Here is a 26,236-nt window from a genome sequence, read left to right as displayed (position 1 = left end):
TATTAATTTTAATAAGATTAATCCTACCCTTTCCCAATAAGTATCTTTCTAAATTTATCATAGAATTCGTTCTGGAACAAATGGACTAAATTTCCTTGCATTCTCATATAAGTTTTCTAATTCAAGTGGTTCAATTCCCATGTCCCCTCTTTGCAGGCATTGTAATATGAATAATGAAACAATTGACCATTGCCTATTTGAATGTAATATGCTGACATCTGCACAACATACCTTGCTTTGTAAACTGTTAAAATGCTTCAAACACCACAAAATCTCACTATCAGCCAAGAGCCTATCCAACTATACCTGCAAACACAGCATAGAAATCAACATCTATCATCTTATATTTGAACTCCTTGAGTCACAAGATCTACTGAAAGATATCTGAGAATATCTAATAAATAAGAGACGACCAAGCCAGTAGCTCTGTAGCCCACAGAGTGAAGCAAAAAGAAAAGGGCTAAATAGTACTAACTGAATAGCCCGCCTGCTGTGAAGAAGAAGAAGAACTTAATATTTGGTTTTATGAATGTTCGTCCCTCCTACCAATCCTAAAGAAAAATAAACCAAAAGATAACCCTGAGTCTTATAGGCCCATAATGATTACACCTGTGATGGGGAAAATAATGGAGAAAATGATTTATCACAGACTCCTCTGGTTTGTTGAGAAAAATAACATGATCCCACACACTCAAACTGGATTCAGGAAATACCACTCCTCAACAGATGCTTTCATTTTGCTAACAAATGCAATAAATGAATCTTTCTCAAAAAATAATATCCTAGTGGCAGCTTTCCTTGATTTTGAAGGAGCATATGACAATGTGAACCACCAAATCCTTTTAAATAAACTTGCAAACCTTGGAGTACCTCCCAAGCTAGTATCCTTTATTAAATCCTTCATAGAAGTGCGAAGTTTCATTGTTTGTGTTGGTTCAGCCTCTTCACCCCAAAAGACAATATCCAAAGGCATACCTCAGGGAGCAGTCCTCAGTTGCCTCCTATTTGCCCTATATCTCTGGGACATGAACCTACCCCACAAGAATCTACAATATGCTGATGATCTGGTGCTATGGTCATCTGGCAACACCTTTCAGATAGCACAGTCAAATCTGCAAAAGTCACTTTTCCAGTTTGAAAAATTCTCTCAACATTCAGATTTACCCATTGCACCCACCAAGTCAAAAATAATCCAATTTCACAGGAAGCGAAACCATGTTAATGCAAAACTAACTCTAAATAAAACAACTATTCCAGAAGATAATAATATTAATTACCTAGGTCTCATGCTTGACCAAAAACTTAATTTCCACCTCCACATTTCAAACACAATAAAAAAATGTTATAGAAAAGCAAATATACTAAAAAGACTTCTTTCCACACCCTGGGGTTGTAAGGAGAAAACCTTACTCCAGTTTTATAAATCACATATAATACCCCATATTGACTATGAGATCATCGTCTATGGTGCACGTGCAAAGACCCAGATGCAAAAAATTGAAAAAACACAAAATGATATAATACGTCTCATACTTGGTATTAGGAAACCCACAAGCACCAAGTTTCTGCTTATGAAGCGTGGATTAACAACAATAAGGGAGAGACGTAGCTTTCTCTTGACAAAACATCTTACAAAAATTGGATCAAATAGATCACTCACATTACATAATTGGTTAAGAAATCCAGCCATGTATAGAGGTATTGCAGATGAGTATGCCAATATTCAAAAGAAGTTCCCTGTACCAGCAAAGTCTATTGCACCTACTTTCCCCCAATCCCCTCCATGGAATTGGTCATTTCCCATAATAAATACTGAATTTTCAAAATGGAATAAAGATTTAACCCCCATTGCTTTTTTTCAGAAAAAAATTGCAGAACTTAATACAATTACCTATAAAAATCACTTCCAAATATTTGTTGATGGGTCAAAAATGAATGAGAAGGTTGCAAGTGGTGTTTTCCTTCCTCACCTGAAAATTGCAATGGGCGAGAGATTATTTAATAATTTATCTATAATGTCTGCTGAGTTAAATGCCATAATCATGGCATTAGAACACCTTAAGCAAAACCAATCTTTGATTGATAATTCGAATAATATTATCATTTATTCCGACTCTTTATCAAGCCTTGAGTTGCTGGCCTCAGCTCCTCAATATAAGTTGGACATTGACACTTATCATTGTCTCAGTATTATTGATAATCTTGCTTCAAGTGGCATAAAAACTTACTTTCAGTACATTCCTAGCCACTCGGGCATAAGTGGTAATCATCAGGTTGATGAAATAGCAAAAAATGCTATAAATACTGACCAGCCAAGTGGGAGACCAATCCCAATTAGAGATATTTACCGATGGAGGCTATCAGATATTTAGTTTTAATAAAATTAATCCTATCCTTTCCCCCTTTCCCAATAAGTATCTTTCTAAAATTTATTATAGAATTTGTTCTGGAAAAAATGGACTAAATTTCCTTGCATTCTCATATAAGCTTTCTAATTCAAGTGGTTCAATTCCCCTGTCCCCTCTTTGCAGGCATTGTAATATGAATAATGAAACAATTGACCATTGCCTATTTGAATGTAATATGCTGACGTCTGCACAACATACCTTGCTTTCTAAACTGTTAAAATACTTCAAACACCACAAAATCCCACTATCAGCCAAGAGCCTAGCCAACTATACCTGCACACAGAGTATAGAAATCGACATCTATCATCTTATATTTGAACTCCTAGAGTCGAAAGATCTGCTGAAAGATATCTGAATATATCTAATAAATATGAGGCAATCAAGCCAGTAGCTCTGTAGCCCACAGAGTGAAGCAAAAGGAAAAGGGCTAAATAGTGTTACTGAAAAGCCCGCCTGCTGTTAAATAGAAGAAGAAGAAGAAGAATTGATACTTAGGTGTGCTTGTATTTATCTTCCAAGTTGGGAGCTGTGGGCGCTATGGGTTCTTGGGCGCTAAAGTAAATGTTGCTTTGATCCTGGAAGCTAGATCTGGTTTCAGCAAAGGTTTATATTTACCTTTGAATCTGGCGCCCAAGTTAAAAATAAAATTATACTGACAATAAATTGATTATTTGAATACTTATTTGGCCGAAAATATAAGTATGAATTATTGTGATTAGGCTTGTTTTTTTTTTTTTTTTTTTTAAAAAGATGGTTCATTCAGTGTTTTGAGTCTAAAGCTATTTTTTGATCCTGGGCGCTTGGACTCAGGAAGCTGCGGAGTTAAAGTATCAAAGCTATAATCCTGTAAGCTAGATCTGGTTTCAGCAAAGGTTTATATTTACCTTTGAACCTGGCGCCCAAGTTAAAAATAAAATTATTATGACAATAAATATAAACCAAACAATCGAAAATAAATATAGTCTGCTTCAGGGGGAAGGCTCGGAGACCCCTCCTGCCATTTCTGAGGGGGGGGGTCAATTTTGGAGGGATAACCAAAAATGCTCATAATCAAAAATAAAGCGTGATCTGCCTCTAGGGGAAGGCTCAGCAGCCCCCCTTCCCCCATTTCTGAGGGCAGGGGAGGGGGGGGGGTCAATTTTGGAGGGAAAACCAAAAATAATCAGAATCGAAAATAAATGGGATCTGCCTCAAGGGGAAGGCTCAGAGGCCCTTCCTTCCCCCTTTTCTGAGGGCAGGGGTGGGGGGGGTCAATTTTGGAGGGAAAACAAAAATGCGCACAATCTAAAATACAGCGTGATCTGCCTCAAGGGGAAGGCTCAGCGGCCCCTCCTTCCCCCATTTCTGAGGGCAGGGGGGAGGGGGTCAATTTTGGAGGGAAAACCAAAAATGCTCAGAATCGAAAATAAAGCGTGATCTGCCTCAAGGGGAAGGCTCAGCGGCCCCCCTTCCCCCATTTTTGAGGGCAGGGGAGGGGGGGTCAATTTTGGAAGGAAAACCAAAAATACTCAGAATCGAAAATAAACGGGATCTGCCTCAAGGGGAAGGCTCAGAGGCCCCTCCGTCCTCCATTTCTGAGGGCAAGGGAGGGGGGTCGATTTTTGGGGGAAAACAAAAAATCCTCAGAATCGAAAAATGCCCAGGCAAACTATTATAGATATGTTATCAAAGTTTTCGCCACTTCACAGCAGATATCTTTGTTTTCAAACTATTTGCTTGCAATTATTGAAGAGAAATGTTAAATGATCCATGCCTTTTTTCTTTTCTTTTTTTTTGAGAAATTCATAGGTGCAATGTTGATTTCTGTCAGCACAGTTTCATCGCCCCCCCCCCCCTCTAAAGGAAAATTGCTAGCAATGCCCCTGGCCTTGGCTACAACTAGAAGTATTTAAGACAAGAGTATAATTTTATTTGCCAACCGAGCGTCAATCCCCCCCCCCTGATATCATGGGTATGCCACTGTTTCTAAGTTTTAAATATAATAGAAAATTCATTTTTTTTTTTTGTGGAATCAGTACAATTTTCTGCAATGACGTGGAAAAACTTTTTGAAGTTCCCCCCAGGACTTTTCTAGAATTACGCCCCTGGCCACAACCTTATTATTTAACTATTACCTGTAAATACTTTTTTCTCTCCTGTAACTTGATATGTCTCTGCGAAATATGTTTGCCCACTGAAGCCAAATTTCCCCTCTTGTAACTTGATATGATCTCTCTTTGTCAAGTACCCTTTGGGTCACATTGGTTTGTTGACTCCAATCTTTGTGACTAGTAGAATTCTTTTATGCATGCCAGCAACATCTGTGATTTACAAACTTGAGTTAGGATAATAATTTTTTAAATCGCTATTTAAAGAAGAATTTGCTGTACCTTGCTGTTCTTGGGCACTAAAGTAAATGTGTGTAAACACCACAAAATCTCACTATCAGCCAAGAGCCTAGCCAACTATACCTGCTCACAGAGCACAGAAATCGATATCTATCATGTTATATTTGAACTCCTCGAGTCAAAAGATCTACTGAAAGATATCTGAGAATATCTAATAAATAAGAGACAACCAAGACAGTAGCTCTGTAGCCCACAGAGTGAAGCAAAAAGAAGAGGGATAAATAGTGCCAACTGAACAGCCCGCCTGCTGTGAATTAGAAGAAGAACTTAATATTTGGCTTTATGAATTGATACTTGGGTGTGCTTGTATTTATTTTAAGTTGGGAGCTGTGGGCGCTATGGGTTCTTGAGCACTAAAGTAAATGTTTTGGGTTCTTGGGCGCTAGTGGGAGCTGGGCTTTAAAGTATTGTTGGTTGTCCTGGGAAGGTATTTCAAAGTACCTTCCTCCACTCTTTCTCCCTCTAGTGGGTTCTGACCTTTTAAAATCTGTGTGTTATCAATGTGAAACCTTGCAAAATATATCTTCTGCTTAAATGTAGTGCAAAAAAATTATTTTCAGCTTCACAACTTTGCTTAATCCCAATTTACAAGGTTTTAAAGATATGGAAATACATTTCCCAAAATTTTGAAAAAAAGAAACATTGATATGGCTCAAAATTCTACTCAAATAAAAAGGGAAGGTGCCCAATGGATATCCTTATAAAAATTAAATTCTATAGAATGTAAAAATGATATCCAACTACACTTAGTATCAAGATAAAATATCATGCTAGACAGATAATGACATTTTTAAGACTCTGGTAAAGTTCTACCAAATCATAGGCTATTATTGAGTTAGGATAAAAGTGAATACACGATTTGATGCCTTTTTTATGCTGATTAAGAATATAATAATCATTTCTATCGTAAATGAATTTCAGCCCCCCCCCCTATATATGCCAATTCAGGGTTAGGTTAGGTATATATAGGGGGGGGGGCGGAAATTCGTTTCCGATAGAAATGATAATTATATTTGTAATCAGCATAAAAAAGGCATTGAATGGTGTATTCACTTTTGTCCTAACTCAATATTATGATTTGGTAGAACTTTACCAAGACTCTTACACCTTTACCTACCTAGCTGAATATTTGACTGTCTATGCAATATACAGAAAATCTACCTAGTTAGATAATAACATAGCTTAGTATTTCAGATATATCGAAATAGGCAGATAAGAAGATTCTCTAAGCTGTTTTGGGTTAATATCTAACTAGCCAGATAAATTGTTTCTCTTAGGCACAGCAAGAATATCTACCTAGTTGGATAATAATGTTGCTTAGTGTTTCTGATATATATTCAACTAGGCAGATAAAAAGATTCTCTAAGCAGTTTGGGGTTTATACCCAACTAGCCATATAAATCGTTTCTCTAAGGCATAGAGAATATCTACCTCGTTGGATAATAATGTTGCTTAGTGTTTCTTATATATATACAACTAGGCAGATAAGATTCTCTAAGCAGTTTAGGGTTAATATTTGACTAGCCAGATAATTCATTTCTGTTAGGCACAGCATGAACATCTAACTAGGTGGATAAAACCTATTCCTAACACTCCTGATATATATCCAACTAGGAGGATAAGTAAATTCCATTAGGCTATGCAGTTTTGGGATAATATACAAATAGCCAGATAAATTGTTTCTCTTAGGCATAGCAAGAATATCTAACTAGGTGGATAATGCTTAGTCTTAGATCTTCTGATATATATTTAACTAAACAGGAAGTTACTTAACTGCTTAGTTGGATTAATATCACAAGGGCTAGGATAAAGTGTTATCCACCAAGTTAGATGTTCATGCTATGTCTGAGAGAAAAATTGTCTGACTAGTTGGATATTACCACTAGTTTGCATGAAGAATTTACTTATCTGTCTAGTTAGATATATATCAGAAGCATTAAGTTAAAGTATTATCCACCTAGATAGAGATTCTAAGTTGACTCATGGTTTATTGTATTTGGCTAGCAAGATAAAACTATTTTTCTTTAAAATTTTAATTATTTTCCTAGTTGGATAATTTTCTTATTTGCTTAAAAGGATTTTTCAGATAGCTAACTAGTTGAATAATTTTGGCAATGACTAAGTATGGTTGGATATTATTTTTACATTATATAGAATAGAAATGTTTAGATATTATCCATTGGGTATACTCCCAAATAAAAGGCTTGCATTTTCAGAACTAAAGCCAGAGAAGAAGAAACTGATAACTACAAATTAAGGTAAAAAAATCTCCCCAATCAAAAGCATGTCCCCTCTCCCTGCCCAAGATCCTCCCTCCAAAAACTTAGGAATTAACCTTAAAATTACTCCTACTACCCCCTTTGAAATAAAAATGATCACTGCAATAAGAGTTGCAATTTTAAATTGCTAAAATCAAAGTTCTCTCTTAATATTAACCGTGATGAATCTCTGCTAATAGCTGTCGAAGATCAGAAATCAGCAGATACAATAATTAACCTAAAATCCCTTCTGAATACCCCAATTATAGCATCTAATTGGAACCCAAAACAATCACCAACAAAAATAGTATTTTATAATGTTCCCCCAGAGATATCCACTCAGGAGTTAAAAGAAGGCCTCTCAGATAGGGCTGGAAACACAATCCCAGTTGAGGATGTTACCCAACTTGACAGACCTAACTCTAATGGCCTAAAAACCAGTAGATCCTTCTTATTCACACTGAAGGAAAAAAATAATATCCCAGAAAAATTATTCCTATTTGGGCAAATCAAACCACACAAGGAATACAAACCTAAGCCTATCCAGTGTCAGAAGTGTCTCAAACTGGAACACACGACAAACAAATGCAATGAAATTCTCCGAGGGTGTAGTAATTGTAAAGCTTTCCATCCTAAAGAGTTGACAACTTGCAACAAAACTCAGCCTACATGCTTCAATTGCAAAGGCCCACATGAATCTACAAATAAATCTTTATGCCCTGCATACAAGACAAGAGCTCTAACACTCCAAATATCAATAGAAAAGGCCATCCCATACCCCTTTGCAGCAATGGAAGCAAATGCTGCCCAACAATACCAAATAAATCCTGTAATGAAACCAACCAAAACCCCCAAGTCAAACGCCCCCAATGCTTCAAGCACCCCATATAAAACACCATCTTCTAAGCCCCCTCGCTCAAGTCCCTATCAGAAGGAATCACCAAGCCAACAAGCCTCCTTGTCCGGTGAGATGAAGTCTGCCTGGCCCCCCTCCCAAGAAGAAACAAACCAGAAACACTACCAGGAATCAATCCCCTAACCGACAAACAGGATGCACAACCAAAAATGCAATCCCCAAATATATGCTTATTCATTCTAAACTGTAATGCAGTTCAGGACATGAACATACATCAACTACAGAAAACAAAAATCATTGCAGAATTGGCAAAAATCTACATCCCAGATGATATGCTCATTCAAGCAAAAAAAGATCTTGCTTTACTTTTAACAAAGCTGAACATTGATACACAGTCATATGAAGAATAAATCAACAAAACAACATATATCAATACTCCAATGGAATGTAAGATCACTCACAGAAAATAAGCTAAATGAACTAATATATTTTATGAACAATAATTCCATTAATATTGCTTGCCTCCAGGAAACTCATTTAACCCAAAATCAACAAATTAAGTCTCTGGGATATACTATCCTCAGAAAGGATAGATTTTCAGAAAGAAAAGGAGGTGGGGTAGCTTTATTAGTTAAAAATAATATAAAATTTTGTGGCATCAATTTTTCAGGTTTTGCAAATAATGTTGATGCTATTGGTATCAGTGTTTGGCTGAATAATTTAAAAACCTACATAATAAGTTTTTATAACCCTAATGGCCAAACTACAGATGCCAAGGATTTCTTTAATTATATAAATAATTCTAATATGTTAAAAAATATCATTATTTGTGGAGATTTCAATGCCCACAGCTTTTGTGGGGGAATAAACCAGCAAATAAAGCTGGTAAATTCATTGAGAATATGACTTCAAATAATAATGAATTAGCTGTTGCTACCCCTCCAAACATGAATACATATTTCAACCCCAAAAGTGGCAGATTCTCCACAATTGACCTACAAATTGTGTCATTAAATTTTTTGAACAAAATTTACATAAATAAAATTGATAGTCTATGTACTGACCACTTCGCTATAGTTTGCTCCCTAAATGAACCTGCTGAAACTTTATCTCATACCTCGAAATATATCAACACTAAAGCAAATTGGTCTATGTTCCAAAATAAGCTAAATGATGAAATTACAAGTTTCACCCAAAGTTCATGCATTTCTAACACAACAGTTGACACACATGCTGAAGCCTTGACATCTTTACTAATAAATACAGCTTATCATGCTATCCCCAGGACAACACCTAAGAAAACATTCCCTAAACAAATTCCTAAAGCTTGGTGGACAAATGAGTGCCTAAATAAATGGAGGATAGAAAAGGCAGCTACGAGAGAATTTATAAAAAAAAAACATCACTTAATACTTATTTAAAAAAATTACAAGCAGAATCGTTTGTAAAAAGGACTATGATAGAGACTAAATATAAATACTGGAGTAATTTTGCAAATAGTATCCCCAGAGAAACACATGAGCCAATTATACATAAATTCATAAGCCACATATGTGGGAAAAAGACTTCCCCCATCCCACCGCAGTATGAGCTTATACATAATAATACACATTATGAAAATGATATTAAAAAAGCTAACCTCTTTGTAACTCTTTTGGTTAATAAGTTAACATCAAATAATCAAAGCAAACTGTCCGCAACTCCTATTAAGCCACGGTACCAACCGCACCCGGGAACCAAGTACGTAACTAACCCATACTCGATCCAGGAATTGAATAATGCAATGCATCATATTAGGACCAAAACTAGTGGCAGCAATGACAATATACATCCTACATGGATAAATAATCTTACACCTTCATACAAACAAGAATTGCTAAATTGTTGTAATCACTATTGGGCATCTTCTATGTTCCCCAATATATGGAAATGTTTATCACTCCTACCAATCCTGAAGAAAAATAAACCAAAAGATAACCCTGAGTCTTATAGGCCCATAATGATTACTCCTGTGATTGGGAAAATAATGGAGAAAATGATCTCTCACAGACTCCTCTGGTTTGTTGAAAAAAATAATATGATCCCTCACACTCAAACTGGATTCAGGAAACACCACTCCTCAACAGATGCTTTCATTTTGCTAACAAATGCAATAAATGAATCTTTCTCAAAAAATAATGTCCTAGTTGCAGCTTTCCTAGATTTTGAAGGGGCATATGACAATGTGAACCACCAAATCCTTTTAAACAAACTTGCAAACCTTGGAGTACCCCCTAAGCTAGTATCTTTTATTAAATCCTTCATAGAATTTCGAAGTTTCATCGTTTGTGTTGGTTCAGCCTCTTCACCCCAAAAGACAATAACCAAAGGCCTACCTCAGGGAGCAGTCCTCAGTTGCCTCCTATATGCCCTATATCTCTGGGACATGAACCTACCCCACACGAATCTACAATATGCTGATGATCTGGTGCTATGGTCATTAGGGTGGTCCTTAGGAAATGGGAAAATTTTGTTTTACTCTTTTTTTATGGGGCACGGTCTGAAATGATTCCATTCTGATTATAATTGAATAATAAAAAAACATTGTAGCATTATTTTCAATTTCAGAGGTCCCTACCATAACTATTAGAAATGTGTAAGCAAGCTTTGATTAAAAAAACGCACAATAATGCCGTTTAATTAAATAATATCAAACATGTTGAGTTGCTGTACACAAAACAGAAAATAAGTGATTGGAAGTAGTGTCCAGTAATATTAATAGTGTCCAGTCACTTCAATTGTCAAACTACACAGTTCACATTTTGTTTTAAATTTAATTTACCGGCTATGATTTTATGTCGATGGATTCATCTTAGGGCGAATTGCCTTCCAATCCAGAGCAGGCAAACGGTGTTCGAAGGGGGATAGTACATCCTGATGGTCGATATGTGTGTCCTCTTTATAAGATGAGGACGAAGATTTGGACCATTTTCTCCGAAAGTGCCTGGTGCTCTCTGATTTAAAAGAAAATTACTTACATGGGATTGTTTCGCTGCTTCCTGGTATTTTACAAAGTAGTAATCCAACCACAATATTTCGTATTGGTGCGTACATAGAGAAGGAATTAGAAAGAAGGAAAAGTTTTTACAATTAATTATTATTAATTATATGGAGTTACATTTATTTTCTCGATAAATTACCATAAGGTATTTTTTGCTATGTATTATTTTAATGTGTGTTTCGTAATTTGTTCTGTTGTGATTTCTTTATTTTTCATAAATTTTTGTGTGTAGATGGCTCTTGGGCTTTGGAAATACACTATCTATCTATCTATCTATCTATGGGCTTCATACTGGTTCATCAATGTCTTTTTGGTTCAATCACTGTAACGCTGTTGGTACTCCTTGACAACTAGCAACAGGAACTGTTTCTGTTCTTCAGATGCTGTGTGCAGTTTGTTATAGTCATCCATCAGTGCAACACCACGTTCGGCAGTGTCATTGATTACCCTCATGCTGTGCACTATATTTTTAACTGCCTGGTAGTCTTTGTCAACTGACCATAAATCAATGTTCTAGTTAGGAATGATGAAGGTAGTCCGGTAATGCTGAAAAATCTGTGGGTATTCTGCGTGAAACATTTTTCAAACTTCTTCCCCCCCCCCCCACTGTCAACGGGTCCACTGTGATTCTCTTCAGAGGGTGCTCTTCTCCTGATGTTTGCAGAGCCGTAGGCATATGATGTTTGGTATCATTTGATACGTTGTCGTCAAAGAAGGCGAGGGCCACCAATTCCTCTGATAAGTACCATAGGTGTCTTATTATTTTGTTCATGGCAGTTTTTGATATTGATTCTGATATTTTCTTGTAGCTGTAGATGTCCTCGAGAAGTTGGAGGTCAATGCAAGGGGCTGATGGTGCAGACGATGCCTGAAACCATTCTTTCACGTAGATGATCACAGTGAATTGACAAATATCAGCAAGAGCCTTTTCTTACCTTTTCGTGAGTTTGAACTGACTTCTGAACATCTAGATCTTTAGCGAATAGATGGCCTTTGCCATCCACTTTGCTTGTGCAGCCCAACTGGAGCTCTGAACAAGATTCCCTTAGATGGCATGCCACCAAGGAATATGATTGCCAAGTCTAAAAGTTCAGGGTAATGATCACGGAGTTGATAGGCTAGTGTCTGCATCTCAGCAATTGCTATGATATCTGTGATTACATGTGAAAGAGCTGTAAACACGCACTCGTCTGATGAAGCAGTCTGAAAGTCTGCTCTGTTAATAAACTGCCAGGTGTTCTTAAACCGGTTGAAAATTGTTATCTCTGGGCCTTTGCTAGGACCAAGGCAATCAAGAACCACTGCTTGTAAGACTATTTCTAAGATATGATGTCGACAAGCAAACTAAAGCATGTCCTTGTCAAGTTTTTGTTCCAGAAGGATACAAGCAGCATTTCTTAGACTGGAATTGACAGATGTGGTGTCCAAACACATGCACTTTACATTATCTGTAATGTTCCAAGCCACAGACGCTTCAAAAACTGCTGCTGCAGAAGCTGGGCCAGTTCCCAAGGCTAGCTTTGGAACACCAAGAAGCTGATCTACACCTGCTCCAGAGACCAAAATTGAAAGGTGATCGAAATCTGTCTGCTGCAGATATCCTCTAGCAGTTTTCCATCCCAGTGAATAGTTAGATTAACTGTTGGTTTAAACTCCTGTCGTAGATTTTTGGCTATTACCTGGCGCCGCTTTATCCTGTCTCTGCGAATTGAAGAGTGATTGACATTGTACTCAGCAGGATCATGACCAGCGTGTTGCAGAGTCGGAACAAGAAGTAATGCAGCGCCTCTGTCACTAACTTTAGCCACATCCAGACAGGCTGAAATTTTGTCATCCAATATGCTTACTCGTCCTCTTTTTTGACGTTTTGCTGAGGTTGATGATTTTATATCTTCTGTTTTGGGGTCTTTAATTTCTTGACCTGTTTTGCTGTCAGATGATGATTCCGGTGTCACTTTCTTTTCTTTTGTTTTTCTTTCGTGCCTCTCCTTCTCAATTCTTATGTCATGGTACTCTTTCCTTTTCTGAGATGATACTCTTTTTATTTTTACCTTGTCGACACTTCCCATCTTTCCACGGCGTCCTGGTTCCCACTGCGCCAACAGAAACTCACGGTATTCTTGGATACGCATCATCTCCATTGCGTTGGCGTGTGCAATGTCAAACAAAACGTCCAGGCCCACTTTCCACTCTTCTTCCTTCTTTTTCAGTGTCTCAGAACGCTTAGCTTTGTTTTCTTTATTTCTCTTCAGGTTGTCATACTCATTAAAGAGACACTAAATTTTGTTTACCGCATGTTTCTTGAGCCTTGTTGGAATGTGTGCCTTTGTCCAAACTGCAAGGATGTCATTGGCTGTGGAATGTGCTGCTTCACAGACTGTCTGGTTCACCACTTGTTTGTAGTGATAGAATAGCGCCATGGCCTCCTTCTTCGACGGTAGTTTTGTTGAAATCAGAGTGTCTGACAATTGCCCGATGAGCCATATCTCTGTTTCACTTCTTGTAGTTGGTTTTAATATTGCATCAGTACTGTCACTTGTACAAATCATGCAGTCCATGCTGTCACTCATTGCTCTGTCACTGTCAGTGTGTCTGCAACAAAGTATCAAATTAATGAGGTTACCTGTATCAGTGTGAAGCATAATTAATATATTGTAGTTCATAAAACTAATAAAAACTTGAAATTTGCATTTTCACTCACATTGCATACAACAAAAATGGCGTCTTGTGTTGAAATACATTTTGGGAAGCATACAGATAAATAAGTAAATAAGTCCAGTAGTTCATAAAGCTACCATACTGTACTATAGTGTAGTGTTGACTATTGAAATGTTTAAAACTGTGCAAGACATGCAGCTTTGAGCAATGAGCATGCAGTAAATATAAGTTTTAGCCTCTGTTAGGGACCTCTTAATGTAAATATATTCGGCTCTTTTTTGAGATTCTGTGATATTTTAACTATAAAAACAAGACTAGGGGGTGCCTGCTGAAGAAATCCTCCTTTGAAAAACAAGGACCACCCTAATGGTCATCTGGCAACACCTTCCAGATACCACAGTCAAATCTGCAAAAGTCACTCTTCCAGTTTGAAATATTCTCTCAACATTCAGAGCTAGCTATTGCACCCACCAAGTAAAAAATAATCCAATTTCACGAAAAGCAAAACCATATGAATATACAACCAAATCTAAGTATAACAGCTATTCCAGAAGGTAATCATAATAATTACCTAGGTCTCATGCTTGACCAAAAACTTAATGTTCCACCTCCACATTTCAAACACAATAAAAAAATGCTATATAAAAACAAATATACTAAAAAGACTTCTTTCCACACCCTGGGGCTGTAAGGAAAAAACCTTACTCCAGTTTTATAAATCACATATAATACCCCATATTGACTATGGGTTCATATTGACAATCGGCTATGGTGCATGTGCAAAGACCCAGATGCAGAATTGAAACAACACAAAATGAATAAAATACGTCTCATATTTGGTCTTAGGAAACCCACAAGCACCAAGTTTCTGCTTATGGAGAGTGGATTAACAACAATAAGGGAGAGACGTAGGTTTCTCTTGACAAAACATCTTACAAAAATTGAATCAAATAGCTCACACACATTACATAATTGGCTAAGAAATCCAGCCATGTATAGAGGCATAGCAGATGAGTATGCCAATATTCAGAAGAAGTTCCCCATACCAGCAAAGTCTATTGCACCCACTTTCCCCCGATCCCCCCCCGGGAATTGGTCAAGTCCCATAATAAATAATGAATTCTCAAAGTGGAATAAAGATTTAACTCCCATTGCTTTTGTTCAAAAAAAAAATTGCAGAACTTAATACAATCACCTATAAAAATCTCTTCCAAATATTTGTTGATGGGTCAAAAATGAATGAGAAGGTTGCAAGTGGTGTTTTCCTTCCTCACCTGAAAATTGCAATGGGCGAGAGATTATATAATAATTTATCTATAATTCCTGCTGAGTTAAATGCCATAATCATGGCATTAGAACACCTTAAGGAAAACCAACCTTTGATTGCAAATTCAAATAATATTATCATATATTCCTACTCTCTATCAAGCCTGGAGTTGCTGGCCTCAGCTCCTCAATATAAGTTGGAAATTGATGCTTATCGTTGTCTCAGTATTATTGATAATCTTGCTTCAAGTGGCATATAAACTTATTTTCAGTACATTCCTAGCCACTCTGGCATAAGTGGTAATCATCAGGTTGATGAAATAGCAAAAAATGTTATAAATATTGACCAGCCAAGTGGGAGACCAATCCCAATTAGAGATATTTACCGATGGAGGCTATCAGATATTAATTTTAATAAGATTAATCCTATCCTTTCCCATAAGTATCTTTCTAAAATTTATCATAGAATTCGTTCTGGAACAAATGACCTAAATTTCCTTGCATTCTCATATAAGCTTTCTAATTCAAGTGGTTCAATTCCCCTGTCCCCTCTTTGCAGGCATTGTAATATGAATAATGAAACAATTGACCATTGCCTATTTGAATGTAATATGCTGACGTCTGCACAACATACCTTGCTTTGTAAACTGTTAAAATGCTTCAAACGCCACAAAATCTCACTATCAGCCAAGAGCCTAGCCAACTATACCTGCACACAGAGCACAGAAATCGATATCTATCATCTTATATTTGAACTCCTTGAGTGAAAAGATCTACTGAAAGATATCTGAGAATATCTAATAAATAAGAGACAGCCAAGACAGTAGCTCTGTAGCCCACAGAGTGAAGCAAAAAGAAGAGGGCTAAATAGTACCAACTGAATAGCCTGCCTGCTGTGAATTAGAAGAAGAATTTCTATAGGTATAGACCTGTCATATGGGCAAATTTCAGGGTATAAGTTTTCTTTCCTTCTTCTGGAAAAAGAAGGATTCTTTTCTTTCCTTCTTTTTCCAGAATTCTTCTGGAAAAAGAAGGATTTTTAGAGGAAAGACTTGATGATAAAGGTTCTACCCTTGGATAATATGTTAACTAGGATCATTATACATATTTTAAAGTAAGAATTTTTTTCTTAACATGTCTCCTTATCAGGAGCCACACTTCTAAATTTATACCAACAAATTTCAGGACCCTTTAGAGAGAGAAGGATTAGAGGTAAGTGCTTCTAAATGCCTTCCAAGGAAATACTTTGGTAATTTTTTTGTTATTCATATTATTGACTTACAAATAAGGTAAACATAGCCTACCACTTGATGCCTTTTTTTATGCTCTTTTCAAATATAATAATCATTTTTGTCAGAAATGAATTTGACAACCCCACCCCTATATATACTAATTCAAGGTATATTTGCACAATAGGGGGGTGGGGGGGAAATTGCAAATTTACCTCTCAGTTACATCAGAAATAAAATTACCCCCACCCCCTTAATGTGCAAATATATACCCTGAGTTAGTATATATATATAGGTGGGGTTAAAGTTCATTTCCAACAAAAATGATTATTATATTTGGAAAGAGCATAAAAAAGGGCATTGAGTGGTATTTTTACTTTATTTGTAAGTCAATAAAATGAATATGCATAATGCAAAATTTACACATACTTGAGCCTGTAGACCCATCCCTGAAAGTTTCATTTTCCTAACCTAACTACTTTCCAAGATAGCCAAAAATAGCTAAAGCAGAATTTTACAAAAAAAAAAATATGTCTCAAATCTTTCTAACAGTTTTATCAATTATATTTGGAAAGAGCATAAAAAAAGGCATTGAGTGGTATGTTTACTTTATTTGTAAGTCAATAATATGAATAATGAAAAATTTCAAAGTACTTCAAATGCCTTCCAAGACATACTTTAGCCTGTTGACCCATCCCTGAAAGTTTCATTTCCCTAACCTAACTGCTTTCCAAGATAGCCAAAAATAGCTAAAGCAGAATTTTACTGAAAAAAAATTCTGTCTCAAATCTTTCTAACTGTTTTTGCAATATTTTTCTTAGTGGAACTTCAAATATATCCACAATGCAGTAGTGAGATAAATCAAAAGACAGCATATTGCCTTTTTATCCTTGCTATCCAAATAGATTATGTGTAGTATCTTGAGAAAAACTAAGGGAATGAGTATTTTGAAAAGGAATGGGAAATTTAAGTATTATGTTTAGGAAAGGCAAAGTTTGACAAAACATTTTGTCTTTTGAATCCATCCAAAAATATATGAAAAATTTTTCTTGAAAGGTTGAAACTTGGGCCAATAAGCTATTAGGTGAAGGGAATCCTTATAAATAGAGAAAAAATGTTGTGGAAGAAAGTGGGCCTGGACCATGTTTTTACAATAAGCTTTGACTTGCAATACTTTTGCTCAGATGATTGGCTTAATGATTGTTCCAGGCCAAAAGGCTAAAAGATTTGAGACTAATGAAACAGAGTATTGTATTCCATCTCTTCAATCAGCTTAAAAACAACATTAAAAGTTTCTTCACCTTTGCAGATCTCTTGACCAAGTGGATTTCTTTGTAGAGGTTCACTAATTGTAGCTGCATCATTTAGAGGCCAAAGTCTCTCTCTTTTTTTCAATGAATAAATCTTTTTCATTAATGTATTGCTAATATATTCTTCTTGCTCTGCCTTTGCATGCTGAAAGTAAGAAACAGTTGTAGCTTAAAGATTCAAAACAACAGAATGATAACCATTCCTGAAGAATACACCCCTCAAAATATTTATCAGGAGAAGGGGGGGGGTAAATATCAACAATTAATTATAGGGTCATCATGTTCACAGTTTACAAAAAGAATTCTTTGGTATAATTTAAAGGAGAAGATTACATGGGGGGATCTTTCCATGGAGGAATTCATAGGAGAGGGAAATTTTCCATGAAGGGGGTGCTGGATATTATTTGAAAATTTGAAAAACGATCAGAAATGAAATAAAAAACAAGTTTTTTTTAACTGAAAGTAAGGAGCAACATTAAAACTTAAAACAAACAGAAATTATTCTGTATATGAAAGGGGCTGGCCCCTCTTCAATGCGTTACTCTTTATGCTAAACTTTGAATGATTAACCAGTGTTTTAACAAACTAAGATATCCTTAGGCATGGAAGAAGGCACACATACAAGTTATACCCAAAATCAGAGTTCCAAAATCTTGTGACCAGCAGCATCCAATCTTGATTACTCCTATCCTAGTAAAAGTGACCAAAGTGTTCCTTTACCACAACTTCTTTCTCAAATTAGTTATTCGCTTAACCCATTTCAGTACAACTGTCCAAGATGCAGAACTACTCACTATTTGGTAAGACTGTTCTGTTCCACCAAATAACTGAATGGCAAGATCAAAGAAAAATTTTGGACTCATTTTTAGCTGATTATTGAAAAACACTTGACCTGACACACTAGAGTCCCTAAAAAAGGGACTAAAATTTTGTTTGTCTCTGATAGGCTTGTAACTTAAAAGGCATGTATACAGGGCCAGGTTGACCTCAGTGAAAACAAAAATATCATTGTATCTATGTGTAATACCTGAAAACCATGAAAACAAATTTTGTTGTCTCAGGTTGAATTAGACTTAAAGGGCATTTAGAAAAAGAAAAGGGGACATGAATGAAGCCACAAGCTTAGAGGAAGGAAATGTTTTAAAGAAGAACTGGGTTTTATCAATCAGTGAAACCCAAAAATAGACCAAACATCATTTTCCTCTAATTTACATTAAATTTCTATAATAGTCTAAACAGACCAGACAAAGAGGACTTTAAGAAGAACAGTAAACTTTTAAAGAAAAATATGGTTGTATTGATCCTTTGCACAAAAAAAAACTAATTCTTTTTATACTGATTGGCTTTAAAATTTCAGGCTATATAGAAAATTTTAGGGCCAAGAGAACCTGAATGGAGGCAAAAAATTAAGGGAAGGAAATCTGGTTGCATTGATTTCTTATTTTTTTCATTTTTTTAAAGACAATGAAACAGAACTCTGTTTAATAAATGATTTTGACATGCATTTATTAAACCAAAAAACACTTCTTACATTGTTTGATATACAAATATTCTTTCCATAAAATGGTGGATCAAGACGTATGCATATTCAAAAGTGTCTGCAGGATGGGGGTCAGGATGGCTTCAGCCCTGTGGAATTCCCAAAATTATGCAGATTCTCAATTCAAATGATTAGCTATTGCCCTCTCTACCCTTCTAAAGCTCTATTGTAAAGCTACAATAGGAATATATTGTGCTAAACAGCTTTTGAATGAAAATTCTGACTAATATTGAATATCCAAATTTTGTCCAAGAATTTAAATTACAATTCAGTATTATATTCTTAATGCAGTAAATCTGAAAAAAAAAACTCCACAAGTATTCATAATATCAACCACTGGCATTTAACTCCCTGGCCTTCAGAAGAGTGGTGGCCCCAATCCTGTTTCTGGTAATTTCTGTTTGTTTTAAGTCCAACTTGAATGTTCATTTTAATTTCTGTTCGTTTTAGGATTTATTTACCCTGTTATCTATATCTGTTATGGTTGTTCATTTTGGGTTTATTTGTTCATTTATTTAATAGTTTGTGTTTGTTTTAATTTTGAATTATTTATTTATTTGTTTATTCCAAAATGTGGTAAGCTTTACCAAGCTTGTTGCACCAAATGTTGTAACAATTCAGGTTGTTATAACAACCTGACAATGCTGAAACACATTATGACTGCATAATACAAACAGACAACTCTATGAAAATAACACACTGTATGAAAACATACAGGTCACGCAAACAACTAATGGAAAAAATAAAAAATATTCTCAAAACAGATCATGATAAGCAGGGGCATAATCTACTATGGGTTAGGGGGCAACTGCTCTCCCAGACCTCAGTTTGCCCCCCTCCTTTCCCAGCTGAAATTTAGTTTGCTTCAAAATCTTGTCAAAACTTAGATAAACCTGTATAATTCAAGCATCAACAGAAACAGATCAGTTTTTTTTGTACATATTTACCTTTATAGTGCTATAGTACTTTATAGCACCTAGTATGGACATTCATAAGGGCAAAACTACTTTTGAAAGACTAGAGTGTGATAGTGGCATCTGTTTCCAATATAAGTGTGTTCCAAGACTTCCACACTTTTCTCTCTTTCTCTCTTGGCTAGATAAAGAGTTTTGGCCTATTCTTTTCTTTGGATATTGTGGGTATATTTTGTGTTGGTGTTGGCAGGTACTACTGTATTCTGTAAAAGTGAAGTAGTGAGTTGGAGTTGTATTATCAATGCTCCTAACAATGCAGGACGTATGTATTAGATCAGCTCTATGGCTCTATCATGCCAGATCTGAAGACTTGGCAACTGTAGTCTGAATTCTCTGGTGGTATGGTAGATGTGCCAGGTAAGGTATGAGTTTGGTGGCCCTATGTTGCACTTTCTCAACTATCTATCTCTCTTATTAAGGGGATACAATACTGATGATCAATACTCAAGTATTAGATGTACAGTGGATACATAAAGTGAAATCAATGAACAAAGATTAAGCTTACAGAATGTACACTTTAGACATAATGAATGGTAATTTGCCCTATGGCTGATACCTGATACATGTATATCAAATTTGAGACTTGAATCAAAGCAAACCACATGGTCTTGAATATACTCCACACTTAAACTGATTTACCATCAACAAAGTAATGGTAATGTTGAGGGAGTCTATGCAAAAAGTGCACAGCATTGCACTTGGTTTTGTTAATGAGTATAGAGTTTGCCATACACCACCAGTACAGAGCATCCAAATCCTCTGGATTTTATCAAGTCAACTATCATGACTTGATTTCTGCTTCTTGGGTTTTAATATTAAAAACAAATATTTAATACAAAATAGAACTTATCAAATTTACATAGTTAAATTATAGTTAAAAGATTATCATAAATTGAAAATGCTTTACACCTGGATACTTTCAGTATAATTTCTCCTGTCATATCTCTCAACTTAAAAGAAGAGTGAAAACTGGTCTTTATTTCAGATAAGCGTCACACCAATTACCTTATGATACATCCAATCGTTTGTTCTTTTTTTATCACCATTTTTTAGGTCTGAAAATTGCATTGGATTTTTGAGCATTTTTGAGGTAGTTATTTGATAGGATTTCTGGTATTTTAGAGTGGGTAAAATGCAAAACAATGGGATTTAAAATAAAATATGAATACATTTTTAGATTTATTTTTAGTCAACAACAAAAGAAGAATATAAAGGAAAAGAATAATTAATAAACCAAATGAAAATGATTTAGCCAGCAGAAACATAAAAAAAAACACAAAGAAAATATTTCAGCAGAAATTTCCACTATTCCATTCTCAGCACCTGAAAAGGGGGAGAAAAAAAGGTATAAATAAAAGAAAAAGACTGAGTTTTTGAAGTAAAATACAGAGTACCAGAGAATTGACTTTAAAAAAAAGATAAAAGAAAAACCATTTATAGATTAGATTAGCCAAGGATTATTTTCCTAGTGGCTAATGCAGCCTGTCTACTGATCTGGTTTGTATTAGGGTAGGTAATTAAACTTCTTTTAGAATGAGAAGAAATGTAAGCTGAATCTCTTTTTATTAAATAATCATCAGTATATTATATAAAAATTTCCGCTGTATCATTATTTACAGTGAGATCTTTGTGTATGTATTTTTTTATTTCAATTCCCCCCTTGTGGATCTGGATGTTCAAAAGTGGATGGCTATAACAGATCAAAATTCTCATTTTTACTTGTAGATTCTAGAGATTTGTCTATTAAAAGTGTGTGTGGGCTTTGTCCCAACTGATGATGGGTTCTATCAGTTTCAAGTTTCCATAGGAATGCTGTTATCAAGAATAGGATCAGTTCTGTCTTTCCCAGAATTGAAAAAAAAAGACAACGAGGGAACATTTATATAACATCTATCAGTTGGAAAGGAAACATTTGAAATCAAAGGCTTTATAACTAAGGATTTGTCTTCTATATCTATTGTATTTTAAGATGTGTTAGTTTTCAAACCCCTTTTCTGAATAAAAGGGTGTTCACACTGTGTTTTTAGATGTTGGGCAAATTACAGAGATTGAGAAATAATTCTGTTGTTCTGAAATCTCGCAGAAAATGAACTTGATAAATGAGATATAAATGTTTGTTCACACAATTAAAAAAATATAAAACAATTTTATTCACATGTTTTTGTAAGTGTTTAGCTCTGAGGCTGACTTAGTGTATGTCTTTGCTGAAATTGTCTTTTATGTATTTTTTTTCAGTGTCTGAAAATCACCCTCCTTTGGTTTTTGATTACTATTTTAATTTCTTTTTTTGTCAAACATCATGTGTAGTTAGTTTGGTCTCAGATTTTTTTAGGCTTATTGTAAAAATTGCACTAGAAAACTTCACCAAACAGTTAAGTTTTTTTGTGGTTTTTTTTTTTTTTTTTTAAGTCTAAAAATGCCCAAATTTTGCAGGAAAATATCTTTAAAAGGATGCATAAGAATTATGGTCAAGAAAGATTCTGATATTACCATTGATAAATATATAAGTAAAGGTGGCTATTCATGGATACAAACTATTATTTACTGGTGTTATATGCTATGGTGACTAGCGTATTTGTACAAGCATGCTTGTACTTGCATTTATGTCCAATATATCCAGGGACTTGTCATGATATCCATCAAATGATGTGAGATCTACCTCCAGGGTATATCATCTGTATAATCTACCTATAATTATGCTAAAGTGCAGTTTGCATCAGTTTTGCTCCATATGTACACCAAAACTTTGATTTGCATGTCTTGGAAGGAATTCATTTGTAGATCTAGATTTTTATTTTACTTGCAGTTCCAAAACTACTGTCTGATCTCATAATAAAATTGCTAAAAAGATCCAAGAGGACTTTTAGAACAGGGCAATGGGAAACTGCTATTTTGAGGTTAAGTCAGATCTATTCAATTCCTGACACAATAGAATTTGAGTCACATGGTTTTGCTGGTTCAAGTATTGGAGCCAAATTGAGACTTCTTAAGGTTAGTGTTTAACAGTATCCATTTTTTAAGTTAGCATACTGCATATTTGTTGATTGAATCAACTCTCAAGCCACATAGCTTTGAAGCAAAAGAAAAGTAAAATACAAGGGCAGAGAGAGGGAGTGGGACATGGAAAGGAAATTGTATAATTGTATAATACGCCTTGGAAATGTGTCCAAAGGCACCAATGTGGACCTTTCAGTCATATAGATTGAAATTCCTTCTCTATTAAGTATATTGAAAACAGCTCTTGGAATATGGTTGTAATAAGATGCAATATGTCCAGGTTTCTGCTAAAACATCAAAAATTTGTGGTAACAAACTGTAAGTAAGGAGCTACTACTGCTACTACTAACAACTCACCGCAGCACCAAGCCGCCTGAGGTCAACACAGCTACGCCTGTTCCTCCTCCACCCCAATCTATTCAAAGACTCCCTTATTACATCCACCCTTGAAGTTCCCATTTACTTTAAATCTTTCTTTATAACGTTCTCCAACCCCATACGAGGACAACCTGCTTTCTGTTTTGCCCTAGACAGTAGCCCAAAAAGGACAATCTTTAACAATGTGTCATCCTTCATCCGCACAACATGCCCTAACCACCTCAATCTTTCTTTCATTATAGCCCTAGAGAGCGGTATTGAACCACATTTTTCGTATAGCCTATTGTTTGAAATACGGTCAGTCAGGCGGTACCCAGAACAATCCTTAAGCAATTTCTCTGGAAAACATCTAGCAAATCTTTATCCGCTTTTTGGAGCGTCCATGCTTCAGAGCCATATTTTGCCACTGTCATTACTATAGCTTCTTATATTCTAATCTTGGTTTGTACACTTATCTTACTATTATTACAAACTTTTTTTAACTATGAAAAAAACACCCAAAGCCTTGGCTATTCTACTTTTAACATTTTCACTGCTACCCCCATTTTGACTAGTAGTACGACCAAGGTAAGTGAAGCTGTCCACCTGATTAATTTTTTCGTTTCCCAACGCCACCTTTTCATCTTCACTTATTCCTAGCCTTAGTGACCTAGTCTTCTTAACACTAATTTTCGTACCTATTTTAGCACCCAGAACTGGCAAAACATATAAAACTTGACTCATTTTGCTCACACTTTCATCTAGGATGATTCAATGATTAGCATAATCTAGAACCAGGAAAGTTTTTCCTCCCCATTTGATTCCATGGTCTCCCATTGCCCTTCCTGTGGTCCTTAAAACAAAGTCCATCAAAATAATCCATGTAAAGGGGGATAGAACACAACCTTGCTTAACTACTGATTTAATACAAAACCAGCTGCTAACCTCATTTCCTACCTTAACCGCAGCAGTGTTTTTTCTCGTAAATAGCACTAATTACTTTAATGTATTTGTCTGGTCTACCATACAAGGATAAAATCTTTACTAAAGCTGTTCTATCAACAGAAACGAACGCTTGCTCAAAATCTAGACTGAGGACCAAAGGTGTTTGAAAATTCAGGCACTTCTTAATTATTAACCTAAGAGTCAAAATTTGGTCGACACATCCTCTACCTTTTGTAAAACCGCACTGCTCTTCTCTTAAAACTTTGTCTACGGCATCTCTCAGTCTAAAAAGTATCATACTACTAAGTAATTTGCTACCTACAGAGAAAAGACTAATGCCTCGATAATTACCACACTCACTTTTATCACCTTTCTTATAAAGTGGCTTAATTAAGGTTTTCCTAAAATCGTTAGGTACATCCCCATTTTCAAAAATCATATTCATAATCTTCAATAACTTATTTCTAACCTCAGAGCCACCATATTTAAGAAACTCATTTAACACCCTATCAGCACCTGGAGGCTTATTATTCTTTAATCCTTTTAGTACTGTTGCTAATTCCTCCTTACAAAACAAATCTTCCTTCACATCCAAGGTAGCACAAACTTTTTCATTTTCCTATATATGTGTTCATGTAACTCTATCTCGGTTAAGCAAATTCTCAAAATGTTCGGCCCATCTCGCTTTAGTTTTTTCCTTGTCACTAATTGCGACCCCATTCCTATCTTTAACTGGGACAAGTCTTGATTGACTACTCCCTCTCAATTTGTTAACGTGCCAGTACAATATTTTACTATTATGCCGTTTAGCTGCATCTTCTAGATCCTCAGCAATTTTACCTATGGCCTCCACTTCACACCTCCTTAGTTCATATTTTAATGCTTTCTCCACTTTCTTTACATTTCTTTTATTTTCATATGATCTATCACTCATATAATTCTTGTACAAGTCCTTTCTCCTTTCTATTAAACATGAAGCTTTTTCACTAATATTCTTAGCTGCAGTTCTACCTTTCTTCCCTAATACACCTTCAGCAACTTCACAAATTATTTTTCTAAAATTATTCCAACCATCTTCTACATTATCAACTTTTAAACTCTCTAGTTTAGTATTCAACTGTTCCTGGAAAGTTTCTCTCAAATTCTCATCCTGGAGTCTACCAACATCAATACTTCCCGGGAGGTACTTACCCTTCCGATATTTCAGCTTTAAATTAACCCTTGACACTTCTAGATGGTGATTTTTACTTTTAGTATCAATAGAGTCATTTCTATAGACCCTAGCATTTTGAATTGATCTTCCAAGTCCTTGGTCTGCAAAAGCATAATGAACAAGTTTTGTCGTCTTATCATTATGTGAACACTTTGTTAGCTCACGAGCCATTTTATAACCAAACGATCTATTAGTTATAGCTAGATTGTTATACCCACAAAATTGGAAAATTCTGTATCCATTGCTGTTTTCTTTTCCAACACAAAATTTACCTAGGCTGGGATACCATCTATCCCTATTTCTACCAACCTGGGCGTTAAAATCTTAAATCTTAAAATCTTAAGTTAAATGCTAAGAGTCTGTAGAATTTGTAATACTTTAACTTACTTCAACTAACTGAGGATGGAATCCTTATTGGTTTCTTGGTTTTAGTATGGCCTTTTAGGTTTCTTTATTTTAGATGGCGCCACTTTATCCAAGAGTTTGAGTCAGTAAAATCCTTATTGGTTTCTTCGTTTTACTATGGCCTTTTAAGTTTCTTTGTTTTAGATGGCGCCACTTTATCTAAGAGTTTTGAGTCAGTTAAATCTTTATAGCCGAAACGATCGCTTAGGTCAAAAACAAAATTGTGGAAATGAAGGCCGAGAGTGGGTTCCTCCCAAGGCCAACGAAAACACCATAAGGCTATACAAGAAACAACATTTTTGCGCTGAAGAAACACCTCCGAGCTAAAGAGGCAAAATATAATCTTTGGCTTTTCGTTTTGATTTTATAAAAACAATGAAATATTTGGCTTTA

The 26,236-nt window shown here is 35.5% G+C and overlaps 1 protein-coding gene across 1 annotated transcript in view; it reads left to right on the top strand.

Moving 5' to 3' along the window:
- LOC148941343 (remodeling and spacing factor 1-like) overlaps positions 1 to 26,236 on the top strand; it is a 54,508-nt gene that overhangs the window by 12,736 nt on the left and 15,536 nt on the right. Inside the window, exon 2 of the mRNA XM_089104340.1 lies at positions 22,733 to 22,917. Within this exon, the coding sequence (XP_088960466.1) occupies positions 22,733 to 22,917 (185 nt within the window). The remainder of the gene's footprint in view (positions 1 to 22,732; positions 22,918 to 26,236) is intronic.

The sequence above is a fragment of the Artemia sp. Qi Xiang Cuo genome, chromosome 18 (genome assembly GCF_049724085.1).
Source record: "Artemia sp. Qi Xiang Cuo chromosome 18, ASM4972408v1, whole genome shotgun sequence".
Lineage (NCBI taxonomy): Eukaryota > Metazoa > Arthropoda > Branchiopoda > Anostraca > Artemiidae > Artemia > Artemia sp. Qi Xiang Cuo.
This window is presented reverse-complemented; position numbering and strand designations above follow the sequence as displayed.